The 18702-nt window shown below is 34.5% G+C and overlaps 1 protein-coding gene across 1 annotated transcript in view; it reads right to left on the minus strand.

Annotated features, from left to right (window-relative positions):
* The window catches only part of LOC132702363 (A disintegrin and metalloproteinase with thrombospondin motifs 12-like), a 49331-nt gene that overhangs the window by 20119 nt on the left and 10510 nt on the right, over positions 1–18702 (minus strand). Inside the window, exons 2-9 of the mRNA XM_060670947.1 lie at positions 6642–7021; positions 6255–6587; positions 5995–6206; positions 5754–5903; positions 1464–1607; positions 1175–1415; positions 919–1128; positions 758–863 (exon numbers count right to left, since the gene is read on the minus strand). Of these exons, the coding sequence (XP_060526930.1) occupies positions 758–863; positions 919–1128; positions 1175–1415; positions 1464–1607; positions 5754–5903; positions 5995–6206; positions 6255–6587; positions 6642–7021 (1776 nt within the window). The remainder of the gene's footprint in view (positions 1–757; positions 864–918; positions 1129–1174; positions 1416–1463; positions 1608–5753; positions 5904–5994; positions 6207–6254; positions 6588–6641; positions 7022–18702) is intronic.

Consider the following 18702-nt stretch of genomic DNA (forward strand, 5'->3'; position numbering starts at 1 on the left):
CGTTGAGCTGCTTACAACCCAGACCATTAAACCATAAAAAACCGTTCAGCAGAAGATGTGAATAGCCTACACTCTACAATTAAAGCTTAGGAAACATTTCTCTATAAAATCACCTGACGTTTTAGTTGGTCAACATATGTAGTATCTTGTATCCTAAACTGCTTTTCAGATAATATTTTGTCACGCGGGTCACATATTTTGAACTACCTTCATCACAATATATTTTCCATTCTATGTTTTTCTTTTGGTCCGTCATCAATAACACATACGAAATTAAATCGTTTTCGATTGTTTCAATTTTTCTTTCTCTTTTTTCAATTTTTCAATCATTCTCTTTGTTCTTTTTTATTCTTTCCTGCTTTATGCCTTCTATCCCAAAAGTCTGGAACTTTTGGTATGTCAACAGAACATCAAAGAACCATAAAATAAAAAGGAACAATACCATCGAAAAATTGCACTAATGAATCAAAGCAATAATACCTATTGCATATAGGTTTTATAAACGCCACTTTACTCATGACTCTGAATGTAAGTGTGAGTGAGAGTGACCAAAAGTAGTTTGTACTATACTTTTTCTATGTTTATTAGCTTTTCGAGTACATTTTCCGATACCCGCTACTAAAGTACAAGAACCGAAAAAAAATGGTTGACGACTTGACACTTTGCGCACCCTGACGAGTGCATACTTAAATAATTTAACTCCCAGTAAACAAATGTCAACTTGAGGCAAACCTATAATGGATGGACTGGTACAAACCTGGCACAATATGAGCTGTCCAAGTGTGATATTTTTCTTCGTAAGGCTTCTTATTGTACGCTGCGCACTGCTGCTCGCGAAACGTCGGTTCACCGTCAGGACAAGGCTGATTACAAACAAAACTTTAGCCATATGAATTATCCCATCGACTCAATCGCTACCGTGGTGTTGCAAATTTTGATTTTCCTGCGTTCGCCCAGACAATACCGGCCCTTGTTCTGCGGCACCGGATTGTCGCAATCTCTTTCCGAGTACGTGATTCCTCCGCCGCAGGTCCTGGTACAGTCTGTCCAAGCGCCCCATTCGCCCCATCCTCCGTGGATTGCCTGCGGTCTCTCACCCATCGCGACGCACTTCTTTTTGAAGCACCACTGAAACCAACATTCAACTTTATTCTCTCAAACATCTTACTCCGACCTTATTTTCTCCGCATTTGGTTCCGTCTGCTGCTGGTTCGTTCTTACTCAGGCACTTTTTTTTGCCCACGGCGCAAACCAATTGCTCGCAGACCCTGTCTTTCATTCCGGAACACAACTTGGATCCGGGAAAATTGAATTTGCATTGCTCCGTTGCATCGTAGACGACTCCCGGTAAAGTTTTACTGAACGGGTAGAGGGTGGAGGTGGGTAAGTCGTTGAAGCATTCGCCGAGATCGTTGCTAGGAAACAAATGTTAGCTAGATTCCCAGACATGACCAATTTATTACTCGAAAAAGGCTTTCATCATGGACTTGCTGCATGGGGACCAACGGATCGTGAATAGGTTTACATATGGGGACATTACGTAGTACGACTCGTCGGTGTCTTGAACAGCGCAGTCGGTCTCTTCTTCGTCGTGGCTGCTACCCAACCTGAATAGAAACTTGTGCTACTGTGCGAAGAGGAATAAAATAAAAATTAGAATTTCAAGAGCTAGATTTCACACTATAACTTCGGCCCAAAGAATCTATGGTGATTTCTTCTTTTCCTTTATCCCTTTCATCCCTTTGATTAGTTCGTTGTCTTTGGTTTAGTTACCATCACCAGATGGAAAGTACTATGTATAAGAAGTCACTTTGGTATTACACATGTGTCCATTTCCTTCCCTTCTTGGCAAAATTTGTTTTTTCATCTTCTTCCATTAGGCTTATAGGGAGTAGCTTGTCAGATTTACCATCTAACCATCTTCTCCTATAACATAGTAGGTCTGCTATGATCCAAACAATAGGCTTCTAAGGAATTTTTTGTTGGCTGAATTTACAATGAAATTCTCCTCACAGACGACTTCTGCTTCAATTGTGCACCTTAACGAGCCTTCAGGCAATACTACCCTTTCTTCCATCTTTCTTTCTTTTTAATTTAATGCTTTGTAGAAATTGAAAACTAAATTCAATATTCCTTTTATTTTTTTTTGCCAATATTCTAGTACTATTGGTATTGGGATTGGTATTAAAGGGGGGCGCCCTCGCGGGCGTCCAAGCACTTAGGCCACCAGATGGGCCCGTTGTGCCCCCAGGCCGCTCTAGAGGGCGTCCAGAATGCCGCCCTTCCTGTAGAAGGTCAGCAACTCCTTTAGCACAATACCGTGCACTGAGTCCGGATCGATCAGGGCCGTTCCGAAGACTCCCAATCTTGCCCATATTATATTCTAGTACTATTTCTCGACCTGAAATGCTTTTTGAGCTTATATATATATATATATATATATATATATATATATATATATATATATATATATATATATATATATATATATATATATATATATATATATATATATATATATATATAATTAAAATGTAAAAACCACTGTTCTATAAAGTCTTTAAATTATACAACTTATTGAAGAGACTCCAACCATTTTAATTATATAAAAGTTAATCATTAATAATATAGACCAAAAAACAGGCATAGTTACAGTTTGGATTGTAGCTTTAAAATAATATAAAACCTGTATTTTCACATTTGCACCAAATGCCATATTTAATACAGGGTGTTGAAAAAATAGATAGAGGCATTTTAGAAGATGATGTTCTCTGTTCTTGTTCTTTTTATCATCCTCATTAGCGTTAAGTTTTCCATATATTCATAGATTGCCAGTAGTTTGATTTTGTTTATATTTGTGTTAAGTGCAGTGTGAACGCGTTAGGTTTCTGAAAGAACTTTGAAATATCAAATAAACCATTGAATTATTTTTTATTATTTAAGAACACTGAAGTTAATTCATAATATATCAAAGAATCGTAGTTTAAAGGGGATTAACATAATACTATAAATCATATTTTTTGTATTTGCGGGTTTAGTAGAGCAGAAATAAACGAATTATGTTTAAATAGGTGATAATAATGAAAATTGTCAGGATTATTATTTGATAGCAAAGTGAAGCAAACTGTGTAACACCGTGTTCCAAATAAAAAGATCTGGAAGCCCGTAGGGGATACCAAAAAAATTTGGTACGAAAGTTTCTTGGACTCTACTTAAGATTTAAAATATTATAATTTTGTTGATACAGGGTGTCCCAAAACAATCCTCTTCAATTTTGTTATTTTAAATGGAATACGCTATATATTTCGACACTTTTGGAATTCTTGGTTAAGAAATTCCTATTCAAATTTTGCATAGTTTAGGCAGAAATTGAGGTTAAGTGTTTTTTTTTCATATTTTCATTACCCCATATAAAATTGTGTTGTGACACTCCTGATTTAGGTATTGCAATGAAATCTAAAGCTGCCCACATCACTTGTTGGTAATATTAGGTATTTCTTAGATGATACTATTTCTTTTAAAGATATAATACTCCAGATATAAAAAAAATCGACTCCATACTACACACTTTAACAGATTGAATTAAACTTCAGACTTCATATTTAAAGAAACATTTAATAGTTAATTATCTAGCTGGATTGAAAATACCTAGTAACCAAAATAAATAAAGTTTATAGGCTAACTAAACAAGGTAACAAATTTGAATAAATAAATCTACAAAAAAGAACATAAACAAATAACTAAAAAATAAATAAACATTTTCAATATATTGTCCATCCTCTGCAATACACATAGTATAGCAAGTCATAATGATGGAGACCACATTTCTAACTGCTTTGCTCTTATTTAATGCAAGAATATCTTGTCTAATTTTTTCCTGAACGTCATAACTTGTAAATATATTTCACCATTTATACACACGATCCTTTAAAGTACCCTACAAAATAAAGTCCATGGGTGTAAAATTGGGACTACGCGGTGGCCACGCAATGTCACCACAATGACAGAGCGAGCTAGCTTGTAGGACAGGTTGTTTACTTCTGGCATTATTTATATCGGTTTAAATAGTTTTTTTTTTTAAAAAATGGGGTTAATAATTCTATCCCTTATAATACCGCAGCAGACTTTAACACTCCGATGGCCCTGTTTATTAATTTTTTTTAATTAAAAACTTATTCTCTGTTGAATAATAGTTGCAATTTTTTTTAATCTGCATGCCAGACATCGTAAAAATCGCCTTATCGGTCCATAATCTTCTGTTAAAAATGTCCCTCTAGAAATGTTCGTCCAAAATCATTTATTTTATTTATAAGGTTTTATCTTGTTGCCTTTTAAAATACGCCGTACAGCTGAAATAGTTAAGTCAACATCTCTGCTTACATCTCGTAAAGAATTTTCGGGAAATTCCAGGAAATATAATATTACGTTCAATTCAATTTGTTCTGATAAAAAGGTGCTCGGTCTCTCCCTTTTTTATATTTTTGAATGCCATGATTTGACAGGTCCATTAAATATTGTTTTTGTTGGTATTTTGGCCGCCGGAAACTTCTCTTGATACCCCCTTAATGCTAAGGCTGCAATTTTACCATTGGTCAGGTAGACTACCTCGGCATTGTAACCAAAAAACCATAACTTATTTAAAATACAAATAAAATATATACTAACAAAAAACTTGACAGCTATGAACTTTTTAAATAGAAATATGAAAAACAACAAAAACAAAAAGAACTTTCAAAGTTTTTTTATACTTACATTTTAAGGGGAACATTTTTAACAAAACTTTATGGACCAACCAACTCTTGATAGTTTATAGTTAACTTTTTGTTTTATAGATTCAAATTTGTTACCTTGTTTAGTTAGCCTATAAACTTTAATAATTATTTTTTGTTATTAAGTATTTTCAATCAAGCTATATAATAAGTTATTGAATGTTTCTTTAAATATGAATTCTGAAGTTTTATTAAATCTGTTAATGTGTGTAGTATACAGTCGATTTTTTTCAAAATTCCCACGTATTAATAGCAATATGTTTTATTCATATATCTGGACTAATGTATCTTTAAAAGAAGTAGTATCACCTTAACATCTCAAAAAGTAAGTAGACTTAAAACATAAGATAAATTACAAGCTTACCCTATTTTTTGTCCTAGAATTGATTACTGTATAAAAATGTAGGGTGTTCCATTTGAAAATGTTGAGATTTTGTTAATTGAGTTCACCAAACCGGCATCACCTATTTGGGACGCCCTGGATAAGCTAAGGCGCATCTGTCAAACTGAGTGAGTAGTGCATCATCTCTTGAGTGTGTTCAAAATTTTCGTTGCAATACCCGAATCAGTAGTGTCACAACCCAATTTTATATCGGGCAATCAAAATATGAAAAAAAAAAACATAACCTCAATTTGTGCTTAAACTATGCAAAATTTGAATAAGATTTTTTTTAGCGAGGATTCCAAAAATGTCGAAATATATTGAGTGTTCTATTTAAAATAACAAAGTTGATGTCGGGGGCGGACACTTTTGGGACACTATGAATCAACAAAATTATAATATTTTAAGTCTTCAGAAGAGTCCAAAAACTTTTGTACCGAACTTTTTTTCGTATCTCCCTTGGGTTTCCAGATCGTATAGTGGATCGTTTTATTTGTAACAGAATGTACCTACAAACGCCATTGGTTCACAACAATATATTTTGATGCTATCCTTTCATAAATAATTTAATTTAATGACTCCAATAAGAAATTTTAACTTACAAATGGCCAATCTCGTGGGCTACGATGACGGCCAGTACGAGGCCGCAATCCTCGTTGATGGCGCACTGCTGATCCTCGGTACAGCCACCGGCTATATAAGCAAGACCGGTCAGTCCGCACTCGCTCTCGCCCTCCGCACACAAATCGTATCTGTTCTATGTAAAAATGGGAGGTGATGTTTCCATTTCCATTACACACTTAACACACCAAAGTCAATTATGGCACCCCTAGTGGTACTAACCGGGTCAAGAGCAGGGCAATGTCATGGTGTTGGGGGCTTTCTACGGGTAGATTAATTTTCTGAGTCCAGTTGCAAAAACTATCCAGTGTTTTCTCCGCATCTCTGTTGATGGTGAGGTCGATCTCTTCCTCTTCTTTTTGCAAATAGATGATCCTAACTACCGCTATATCTATCTGGTTGCCGCTTGATGCGTCGTGGTAATAGTCTGACACCTACATATATCACCGTTAGGCATCGAAATGTTTTAATATTTGGTATACCATATTCATAATGGTCATAACGTAAGCTTCGACATCCCTCTCTTTGTGGTAGGTCAGAAACTTCTTGTCGCAGACGACGGTGAGCTCTGGGTACCGCTGGACGCTAGCAGTACCTCTTTTAGCCACGTTCAACTCTCCACCCGCCTGTACCTTATCGCGGAACCTTCTTTTCATGGCCTCCTCCCACATTCCTCTCGTACCACATTTCCGAATCTTTTGGTCGCCTGGGTGATGTTGGTACATTACGTGTAAATGGTGACCTTCTGAGTTTGGTTCGTGTTCAGCAACGGGTTCTATATAGTACCTTCTGTTGTCGACAGTCACGTAACCAACCTAGAGAAGCAAAGAACGGTTTAGTAGTGATAAGTTTCATAATCAGTACCCTACCAAACCGTCACAAGTAGACAATGCCACTTTCGACCCTGGCTGTCCCCTTACTCTGCCAGTAAAATGGCATAACTTTTTCCCATCCAATCCTCTCACCTTTCTATCTTTAATAGCTAATGTAGGATCTCTATCCTCGATGACGACATTGGGATGCAGAAAGTTGGAGTTGGGCCACAGTTCGATGTGATGGAGGCGATCGTTCATGTTAATACCGTAGTGAACGACGTTAGGATCTGACAAATCTCGTTTCTTTCGCTTGGTGAAGCTGTCGCGATCGTATTCGTAAAAATGCGGTATTCGAAAGGTTGAAAATTGACCCTCCGGCGTCAGCTTGTGTGGCACCGAAAGAATATAGCCTGTTAATGACTTCGTATATCTGCCTGCAACGGAGCGCCATGACGCACTAATTTAGTTCACTAGTGCCGAAGTTATTTTTTATAATTTTTTATATATTATTTATATTTTAAAAACATTAAATGCTATAGAAAAGAAACAAAAAATATATTATTTTTAACATAAACAATTCTTATCTTGAATTGTACGAACAATCACACTTTTGTGTATAGTGATGAATATTAGTTTTGAACTACTTTTCTTATTTCTTCGAGAACAAAATTTCTCTTACAATATAGAGTGGATAAACGATCCCAACGATATTTATGTTTTGTATTTTAATTTATAATTGGTTTATTTGCTTTACACTCGATACCATTTCTTTAATAATTGGTGAAGCGTTTCTAAAAGAGAGTTTCAATTGTTGTATTTATTTTAAAGAATATTAATAAGTGGCCACAATTATAATTTTTCAATGAATGAATAATATTATTTGCCATGATCATGAAAAGTTCATACTAAACAACAAAGGCGTTACAAATCTAATAACAATGGGGGATGTCTACTTGGATATTATGATAAAATTGAGGAATACTTCTACTACCTATTCCATAATTGTATTGAATCTATAATGAATACGTGTACATATACATATACATTAGGAATTGTGATGATGGATCCTGCATTGATCATATTTTCATGAGGGGAACTAAAATAGTTAAGTCAGGTAAAATATTTGATTCAATCTCAAATTAGTTAGTTTCGGTTCATGGGAGTAATATAAAATGCAAACTTCAAGGAATATCTGAAATAAATGAAACAAATTCTGGAATTTGGAAGAAGAAGAAGCCTTAGAGATTTTATTAAAGAAAATGTAAAATATCTATAAGCTATCACTTAAAATTGGGCCTAAATTTAAAAATCAAAAAATAATTCTGCTCTAATTAATTTAGTTAATAATAAAAACAAATTATATAAAGCCTGGAAAACAGTCAAGATGATTTGGTTAAAAAGGTGCAATACGAACAATACGAAAAAAAACTTCAGTCCTTGCTGAGGGCTGCTAAAGATTGGTATGAAGCTAGACAATTTCAATATGGGACATTAAAAAATGTAAATATTGAATTAGATTGTGGCACAAAAAATAGACAAATAAAATATATTGATAAATGGAAATCCGAATGACAATGATCTTGAAAAGGCAAACTATTTTAACGAGTTTTTAGCACAGTGAAATCTAAACTGAATGAAAGAGCGACTCCAATAAGACACCATCAAATACCAGATACACCATATAATCCGAATACAATGTTTCTAATACCAACAAATGGGACGAAGTTTATTAAACTATTAATGGACTTAAAAACAAGGTTGCAGGTACGATTCAGCTATAATTTGTCCATTTCATAACCAAGTTCAAAGAAATTTGGTAGACTATCGTCCAATTGCAGTGATTTCAAATCGTGCTAAGATTTTTGAAAAAAACATTTTTGTTAGGTTATTCAGCCTTTTTAATAAACACAACATATTAATTTTAAGAGAATTTCGTTTCCTCAAGAACAAAGGTACAACTGATGCTATAGCTATACTTGTTGTGACTTTTTTAGACCATACAAGGGCTTTTCATACAGTTAATCACGTTACAATATTGTCCAAATTGCAGAATCTGGGAATAAGGGGTGTAAGTTTGACCTTGATAGCAAGTTGAAAGGGTAAATGGCATTAAAAGTCAGCAAGTTAAAACAAATATTGCAGTACCACAGGGCTCAATACTTGGACCAATATTGTTCATCTTATATTTAAATGATTTATTGGGTTTGCAAGATACCTTAATAGTAGATGTGGATATATACTGCAGTGCCAATCAACTCTGGATATTATATACTCCTGGCTCTATCAAAACAAACTAGTACTCAACAAAGACAAGTCTGTTTTTGTCCCTTTTATAAACAATAGAAATTCTGTTCCACAGAATTTTCAAATGAAGATTAACGGTGTAAGTCCGAAAAGAGTTACCAGCAGTAAATATCTTATGACTATAATATAAAATGGATTACAAATACTTAGTATATTTTTTTATAGCAAATGAAATAATAATATTAAAAATCAATTATGGTGTTTTTCAATAGTGTTGCTGTGTATGCAGTCATAGGCTGAGGAGGTCTTTACAGTTCATCGTTTGAATCGTTGGATCAGAAGGGTATTCTTAAAATTATTGGAGTAAAGGAACCACTGAGTATCAACCAAGCGTTTGTGGTGAATTCTATAGTGTATCAATATAGTGAACTAAAAAACGAATATATACAAAATAAAATAAACACTCTTAATAAAAGTATTATTTTACCACGATACCAAATGGGTATTCGATAAAGAAGATCTGCGTAGTATGCAGTAAATTGTTTTAATGAATTACCTAATGAACTTAAAAATCTCAATGTAGACAAAAAATAAAATGTAAAAACAAAATGATAAATGTCTATAACTCTTGTCCAATTTGTAACATTATAAAAAAGATTAATATATTGTGTATAATCGGCGAGGTGCAACTCATAAAGAATAGTACGCAGGTAAGTAGTTGTAAGTTATTTTAGAGCTAACCTATGCACGGGCAGAATTTGTCCCCTTTACTGTAAAATGATTTTTTTATGTAAATGGAATTTTTAGCAATAAATATTTTTATTATTATTATTAAAAAAGCTAGATGCGGCAGATTTTTTAAGGAATAATCCCATAATGCCGCATTTACATATACCTCGTGAGAGGAAGATGGCAGCTCATCTCAAGTATGTGACAACAACTATTCAAACTGTGCTTGGCTGATAAAATTTTTGATAAATAGTAATGCCTAGTTAGCAAAAAGTCAATTGAAATTAATGCAACAACCCAATTTCAACATTTTGATAACACAGCAGAGGCTGCAACTTGGTATTTATGAAGAAATACAATTCCTCAAAGTAGATCATAATCTGATAGGAAACATTGAAAACTTTGACTCTGCATAAACAATCTCAATCTCAAGTATTGGGAGTTAATGGAGAATGGAAAAAAGCTATATCCTGGGTTCATATAGTCCCGACCCTACTCCTTTTTGAGTTTTTAAGTCTTGTATGTGCCAAATTATTTCTGCCCTTATTGGGTCATTTTTCCAGATTTGTGTTGTTGAGATTTGATTCATTTAGGAAAGCCGTACTTAGGTGTTGTCCATAACCAGCCCAGTACTTTATCTGCCTTTACCTCCCTGTGCAGTAATATATATCTGTATTCAGAAGGACCTCCAGCGCTGCAGAGGGAGTTGTGTCTATAGCTCCAGTGATGCACAGATTCGGCAGCGTTAGCACGCTGCTCGACCTGCATGGTTTTCGTTCACCAGCCAACAGCTCCATACGTTACCATTGGTCTTATTGCTGCTAAGTACGGTGTGGTTTATAGGTTTATGCCACAGTTCTTCCTGGTACAATTGTTGCCCTAAATGTGATTCTAGGAACTTGTACAATCTGGCTCAGTTGGTACATAGCCTACTATAACCTACTATGGTAATTATTTAAATGAAAGTCAAAACGTTGGGTGTGATACACTAGTCCAATGGAAATTTTGTAGAGGTTAAAAATCTACATAACAAAATAGCATGTTTCATTATTTGTTTTTGACCTTTTCTCAAAAATCAAGGCAGGATATCTCCGCTCATTTTTCGATGCGTGTGATAGATATACCCAACAAGTAAAATCCCATCGAAATTCCACAGATCGCGAATACAGAACACGCGTTCGTTGTACATGCATAATTAACATTATATGCGTTTCCTATACCAGTTTTGAAAAAAATACGTCCCGTACCGAGAATCGGCGACATTAAAATACGAGCGAGACAGGCCGCTGCCGTCGCTAATAAAAAACGCTGACAAGCCGGACAGATTTCGCCTTCCTTTTTTTTCCGCACGTTTCCAATAAATCGAGCCCCGCCTATAAACAAATTAATTTGTTATTGGTAATATTCCGTATAAGTCAATTAGCAATTCAGAATCGTACGGCGGCCGTAGCGCAGAACCGGACCCAGTTTAATAAAAATATTACGTTTTACGAGCAACTGCGTCGCATGTAATTGCAAGTTATAGGGTAAACAGGTAGCCGCCAGGAAATACGATAGCCTCGTAAACAACCGGAACATGTTGATAGCAGGAAAATCGCCGAGGTTTTAACCTGCGCAATTTAGCCGTTTAAAATTTTATCAACGAATGCTGGAAAAAATTGAAACAGTTGGAATACAAGGTTGTAACGCGGCTGTTTTTGTCAAAAAGTCGCCCGGCACTCGGTACGTTGAAATAAAACACAATCCACATCAACATTGATACATTTCTCACTCAAGCTCTTCAAAATACTGATCTACAGCTTCGTTGCTTTTAAATCATTTACCGCCAAGCCTTTTTTGGGGTTAGGAAATAGGCAATAGTCGCTGGGAACTAAGTCTGGAGACTAGGGAGGTTGCGGAATCAATTCAAGCTTCAATTCGCTGTTTTGACTGTTTATTATTTTCAAGAATGTAGTGATCGAATCAAGTCCTATCAACATTTATGAATCGATGCAAAGATTCGTTTTGATTACGCCTATAAAGCGGCAAAATGTGGCAGTGTTCAAATGCACTTGCAACCTGCAACACTATTTCATAGATTTTCTCACTCATTTTTGAAGTTGTGACCTCAACGGGCCGTCTGAGGCGGGGCTCGTCAAGGGTGCTACATGACCCATTTTAAATTTAAAAACCCATTGCTGAATAGTTGAATCCATCTGTTCTTATTTGGTTTGGTGTAAAATTTTTAAAATAGAAATATTTGATGATTCGAAAAATGCAAAGCTAAAGCAGAATCCGAGAGTTTTTGACATGACTCCGTATGATCATTATGCGACAAATACTGTGATAAAAGAAGCAGTTATTAAATTGTCGAATATATAATGTAGGATGGAACTTTAAAAAATGCACTAAATTTTAAAAATATCGACTAATTCTATTACAATCGGCACATCCAATATATGATTTAATATTTAGTATAATATAAATAATAATATAATATAAAAAAATAACAACCAAAGCTTCGCAAAACCGATTTATCACAAACTATCATAGAGAGGAAACATTTTCTATTATAACAATCTGTTTGAAAATAGTTTTTAACTTTGAAATTGAAATTTGAAATTGTCGGACATCTTAGCTGTCATCAACAGCTCAACTTGATTCAAGGAATTTTATTGTTGTAAATAAGACAATGCGAATACTACGAAAAATTACACAAGATAAGAAAAATAGAACACATTTTATCAAAATTGGCATTACATTGAAACTTTCAGTCTCAGTTCAGTTTATCTAGGGTTTAGTACAAATGTAACAACAAACATTAATAATATTAACTATTTTAATCATTTACTAGAACTACGTTTACGTTACAGGTTTTTACTTATAATGGGAGACATGCTTTAAGGTTAAATGAGGCTAAAACTCTTTCCTCTACTCTGAGGCTACTCTTTCCAATAAGCATGTATTGAACTTAAGGTTTAAAATTGCCCTGTATTGTTTTACCCATGTTTAACATTTCTTGAACGTCAACGCCTTCAAAAAATACAAAACAACTGTTGTAGGTTTGTGTATGGCTTAAGAAAATATGAGCACGTTTCGCCTAAAATTAAATTGTTGCAGTGGTTGAAAATAGACAATTTATTTCAATACGCTAGTTGTGCTTCAAAATAGAATTGCTCTTTACCAGCGGGGGTTTATCTATAATGCGCAATCAGCATAGACATTTCCTTGCAATATCATCCTTAAAACTATTTCGAAAGAACATTAAAGACGTGTTTAATTAAAAACATAATTATTTTTTTAATTACTAACTTTTTCTTTTGTTTATATTTTCTTGTTCTTTATTACGGGTTCTCCTGTTTTAAATTGTATTGTCAAAAGGTAGATTAATTGTGTTGGGTTAATGTTGAATAGCTGACTTAGTCAGCTAGATTTCACTCTTTGAGTATTGTATACTATGTATTATGTATATTATGTATGTCAATTCTGAATAAAGACTATTATTATTGTTATTATTAATATTATATTATTACGTTATAAATATTATTATAATAAAATAAATACAATAAAATGGCTTTCTATATTTCCAGAAATGTTCATTGCCATGTAATGCCTACGGGTAAAAATGAATCTGGTAATCAAAACTGGTAGAGATATTAGGCAAAAGCGAAGTGATGCTAGTCTAAAAAATACACCGACTGAAACTAAAATTTCAAATGTATAACATTTTAAATTTATTAGAAACATTTATGGTGAAATATGAACAAGTCATTAATATAATTCCATTAAAAATCTTTTCTCTCTGTCTTTCTTACATTCTCAGAAATTTAACAATATCTCTTTTCACCCTACTTTGTGCTGCAGGAACTCCTGAAAATGTTGCATTGTTACTGCTCTGTTTGTTATCTAGCTATTAGTGCTACTTTGCATGTGCTACTTATGAATGGCAATGAATTATTAATTTACTTAACCGTTAGGTAGGGTATTTTCTGTAATCGCATAAATTTTTTCTTTAATACAAAATATCTTGTTCAACGCCCTAGTCTAAAATATTCAATGTGACTCTGATGAATCATTCGTTTATTTATTAAAATCTAATAAGTCAAAACGTCATGCCAAATGCAACTAGAATTAATAAGAATGTTTCTACATAAGACGATCCAATATTCTTTGAACCCAGAGCGGATTTTCTTAATTTCATTTAATTTTGGGTTCTGGTTCTTAATTACGCTATGGTGGTAGTATGGGGACGAGGCCGCCATATATAAATAGGTTGCTGATATAAATCGTCGACATGTGCTGAAGAAACTCATCACACCAAGGTCACATTTTATCTTCTGTCACAATCAGAACTACACACCTTCTCTTTGTGATTGAATCAAGGTTGCAAGATACTTTTTCTCAATTCTTTGTTTAAGCTATCTTTGGGGTTCCATCCAGTAACCCTTCCTTAAATTGATATATAAGTGTTTTAAAAAAGATAGAAGTTACTTTTTTTTCAGTTTTAGTCAAGCTCTGAATAAGCCATCAGGATGATTGGCAAAACGTCAGCAAGTTCGACTCTGCAAAAACCGACCCAGGAGGAAGTTTTGTAAAAAGTATTAGAGTAGGCTGTGGAAGTTTCTTTGAAAAAAAAAAGAAGTTATTAATTATCAGTTATCAGTTTTTCATTTTTCTGGGTAGATGTAGCGGTTATTTTGCTTTGCTAATGTTTGTAAAATCTACTGTTTAATATTCAGTTACTGCTGCCAAATCACCATGGCAAGTAACTGCATCTTACAGTATTGCATCCATTTTACGACAGACATGAATACTCCTCACAATGAATTATTCAATGTGTGACAAATTTCAGACCCCTGATTCATCGCTGCAGAAGGGGAAGAATGTACAACAGAGCCAGAGGCAGTCGATTTCCCGCTTTGCATATGAACTGAGCCTTTCCCTGACTGCAACTTGGCGATTTTTGATCCGCGGCTTAGGCTTACATTATTACAAGATCCAACTAACCAAGGAGCTTAAAGTTCAAGACCATAGATGCCGCCATTTGTCGCTGACTGAGCTTCAAATGGTTTAGAAGAGGAACAAAATGTCAACGGCGAGTGCTACAGAACAATGTTAATCAATTTTTTATGGTCCAAATTGAACCATATCCATCTAGACGATATGCGGTTCCACCAAGATGGCACTAGGTACCACACAGCGGGCGCCATAATTGACCATTTCCATGAACGATTTAAGGATAAAGATACCTTTTGCAGTGGTGATGTGAATTAGTCACAAAGTCATGCGATTTCATCTGGCAAGACATTTTCTTGTAAGGTTTTTTATGATTATGTAAACAAACCACAATCGATCGATGCCCTAAACGTGAACGTAACACAGGCCCTGGCTCAAATTCAGATTTATGAGGAAGAGTCATCCTATGGACATGCAACACACAGATATGGACAGATTTCAACGTTTACTCCATCCGGTCATATTGAAATACAATATATATTCCAATATCCTTGTACTCAGTCTAAAGTATATACGAATAACTGGGAGCGTGTTCTTCTTCTTCTGGTACCTACACTTCTACGCCTTATCTTGACTTGGATGATATTTTTCCATAGTAGAGAATTCCTCCCCCTCATGATATGCCCCAAACACTGAAGTTTCCGTCTTTTGATTGCGCTTATTATTTCACAGTCTTTGTTTACCATCAGCTCTTTTGGTTACCTTCTCCATCCATTTTCAGGATTCATAAGTAACATAACATCCCTCGGGCTTCTATGGTCTTTATGTTAATTTGTTTAAGGGTCCAAGCCTCTATGCATACGAATTCTCAGGCTAATATGTAAATCCCGATTACAGAAGAACGATTTTATTTAATTCAAATTTGAAGTACCCTGGTATTTATAATATGAAACCTGTTCTATCTATGATGACTCGTCCGTTCAATTAGTAAATCTCTCAGCTAGCAGTACAGTATCATCAACACATCTTAAATTATCGAGCACTTCTTTATTGATCACAATGCCTTCTGCCGTACCGTCAAAGGCTTTCCCCTGGCATAATGTTTCACTATTCCATCTCTTCTCTTAGCTGATTCTCAACATAAGCTCCTGCTATTTAATTCAAGTACAAGTTGTGGGTTATTTTGATGTCTCTGCTGTCCACATACTTAAACCTTAAAGCATTTATGCTTGTGAAAGAATGTTAAAACTGAATCGAGCTTCGCAAGTAACAAGTCACTTATTTCTCGATCTTTAATTTTATGCAGATTCTATTGCGTGTTACGGTTGTGTTTAAAAACTAGTTCATCTTTAGGAATTTCCTATTTGATAAATAATGAATGCATAGTTTAAAAAAATTAAAAAAATTGTATAATAATACTATTTGATTATCCATATACAGACCGCCTCCATATACAGACCGCCTCCATATACAGACCGCCTCCATATACGGACCGCCTCCATATACAGATCGCCTCTGTATACGGACCGTCTCCATATACAGACCGCCTCCATATACGGACCGCCTCCATATACAGACCGCCTCCATATACAGATCGCCTCTGTATACGGACCGATTTCGTAAACGGACCGTCTTTGTATATGGACCGTCTTCATAGAGAGAATACTTTCATAAATAGATTGTTTTCACAAAGAAATTATATTTTTATATAAACAATCAATTTATAATTTTTTTAAATACTCGCTCTACTGCGCTTCGGTCGTGATTAAACTGTTTGAAATAATATTTTTATATTTAATTAATTTATATTTAATAAAATTAAATAAAACTGAAAATGAGATGTAAATGGAAATATCCGTTAATTAAATATATTTTAATTAATTAAATATATTTTAACAATGGATTGGTTTCATACTGGTAACGGTACCACTATATTCGTAATTTATTCCCAGTTCTAAACCTAAAAGCGGAAGTAAACTAAATAAAGTTTTCAACTCTCCTCGTATGTCTCTTGGAGCTGAGTGAATTTTTGTAAGACGATCTAATCAACATATTCATCCATTTTCATTTCAAAATTCAATTCTTAAATTTTCCAATGTGGAATTTGTTGATCGGATTATACTGAATTTGTGTTGTGCAGTTTAAATCCACAGCGCCCTGTCTAGCTGATTATTTTTGGCAAATCACGTTTGAGACGGATTTTGGTTGACAGAACCTCGAAAACCCCAAAGGACATCGTGGGTAAGTTTGCTGCCATTGTCAGTCTGGCGAGACGTTAAACGATTTTGACACCTGCTTGTTGTCGACTACAAGTTGGAGTTGGAGTGTTGGAGGAGCCTTGGCATCCTAAATAGTTACATGTAGGAGCCAACCAATCATCAGGAACGAGTACAGATTCAGTACCTCGGATTTTGAAGTGAGATAGTGAAATTTTTTTTGTGATCTCCCGATTTGAGTAAATGAACAAATTGGTACTATTCGTTTATAAAATTTCCTGCAAGTTGGAGACGAAACATGTTTTAAATTACTTGGAAAAGGAAGTATAGTCCGTTCATAGATAGAAGAAAGTGACCAATTGCTTTTGAATGGGATTATGCAAGGGTGGTCATTAACATACAATGCAACAAGATTATTACCTAAAGTTTCGGAATTTAAATTCAGGTAATATTGTGGTCCGTAATAGAAAATAATTTTATACCTACCTGTGTTTAATATTCTTTGGTTTGGTGTGTTGAATCGTGTGCGAATTATGCAAAATATGTGCGAGTCTAGTGTATCTCAAAACAAAACCACTATTCTATTGAGACTAATAAACAATGTTTATTTGACTCTCATTGAACGTGGGGTCAGCAAGCAAGCATCTTTAGAAGAAACGGCCACATTGACGAAAATTCCATCATTCACCATTTCAGCGAGGAAAAAAAGAAGCCATACTGACATTTTCTCCAGTATAGATGGATTTAAAAAAAATGACAAACGGCAAGTTATGAAGGAATGAAGAAATGGCGACTGGAATATCTAGAAAAAATTAGGATTTATAGAAAACAACACAGGCCAATTATTTACTTGGATGAAACCTGGTTCGACACTTATGATACCCCGGAAAAGAGTTAGGTTGACTCAACTGATAAGTGTAAAACAAACGCGGCTTCACAAAGAGGTAAAAGGATAACTATTTTGCATGCTGGCTCTAAAGATGGATTGGATTCCAAATGGACTTTCTCCGCTGCGAAAAATATTAAAGATTCTTCTATGGATTACAATGAAGACACCACCGCTGATTTATTTGAAAGTTGATTTAAAAACAGACTAGTTCCAAACATTCCTCCTAATAGCGTCATTGTAATGGACAATGTAAGTTATCACAGTAGATAGTTGACTAAAACCCCTTCCTCACATGACACAAAAGCAACAATCCAAAACTACATGTATAATAACGACATTTATTTTCACGAAGATTATACCAAAAAGCAATTAATTGAGGTTCTACAAAGCTTGAACCTACAAAAGGAATCCGTCTGCGATCATTATGCAAAAAATCTAGGGCATACAGTTTTAAGGCCTTAGCACTGTACAGTTAATCCCATTGAACATGTTCGGCATCAACTGAAATCTGCCACTTCTCGTAACAATGTTTTTCCCCGTGTTAACTCTAATGTCCTCAAACTTATAGAAACCGAAGTATTTAACATCTCTCCACAAAGTTGGCCAAATTCTGTTAAACATATAGAAAAAGCAAAATAATCGTATATCCATATTTCAAATGATATAGAACAAATAATAATTGGAACAGGTGATGATAGCGATAGTGATACTGATGTATTATGTGAATAATTTGAAGTAATTTAAGTAGGTAATAAAAATAATTTGTATATTTATTTTTTATTTTATTTTGTTCGACCATATTTCATTCTTACAGCTTGCCCGGGTCTTTCCTTAATTCGTATCAGTTAGTCACTTTCTTATATCTATGAACAGACTTTAACTGATTGAGCTTAGTTATCTGTGATAATTACAATAATAAATAATGCCATTTAGTCGATACTGATTTCTAGAGTGTTTTCATTATCGACGTGGTTAAAGGTATTGGATATCACGAATTAGGATTCTCATGTTCTAACAAGTCCTGAGTTAGCACGTCGCATATGGATTATCTTCAAAACTACCTTGGAGTGTGGCACACAGAGCTACAGTTCTTTGCATTTGC

This window comes from Cylas formicarius, unplaced genomic scaffold (assembly GCF_029955315.1).
Source record: "Cylas formicarius isolate icCylForm1 unplaced genomic scaffold, icCylForm1.1 PGA_scaffold_5__7_contigs__length_24384050, whole genome shotgun sequence".
Lineage (NCBI taxonomy): Eukaryota > Metazoa > Arthropoda > Insecta > Coleoptera > Brentidae > Cylas > Cylas formicarius.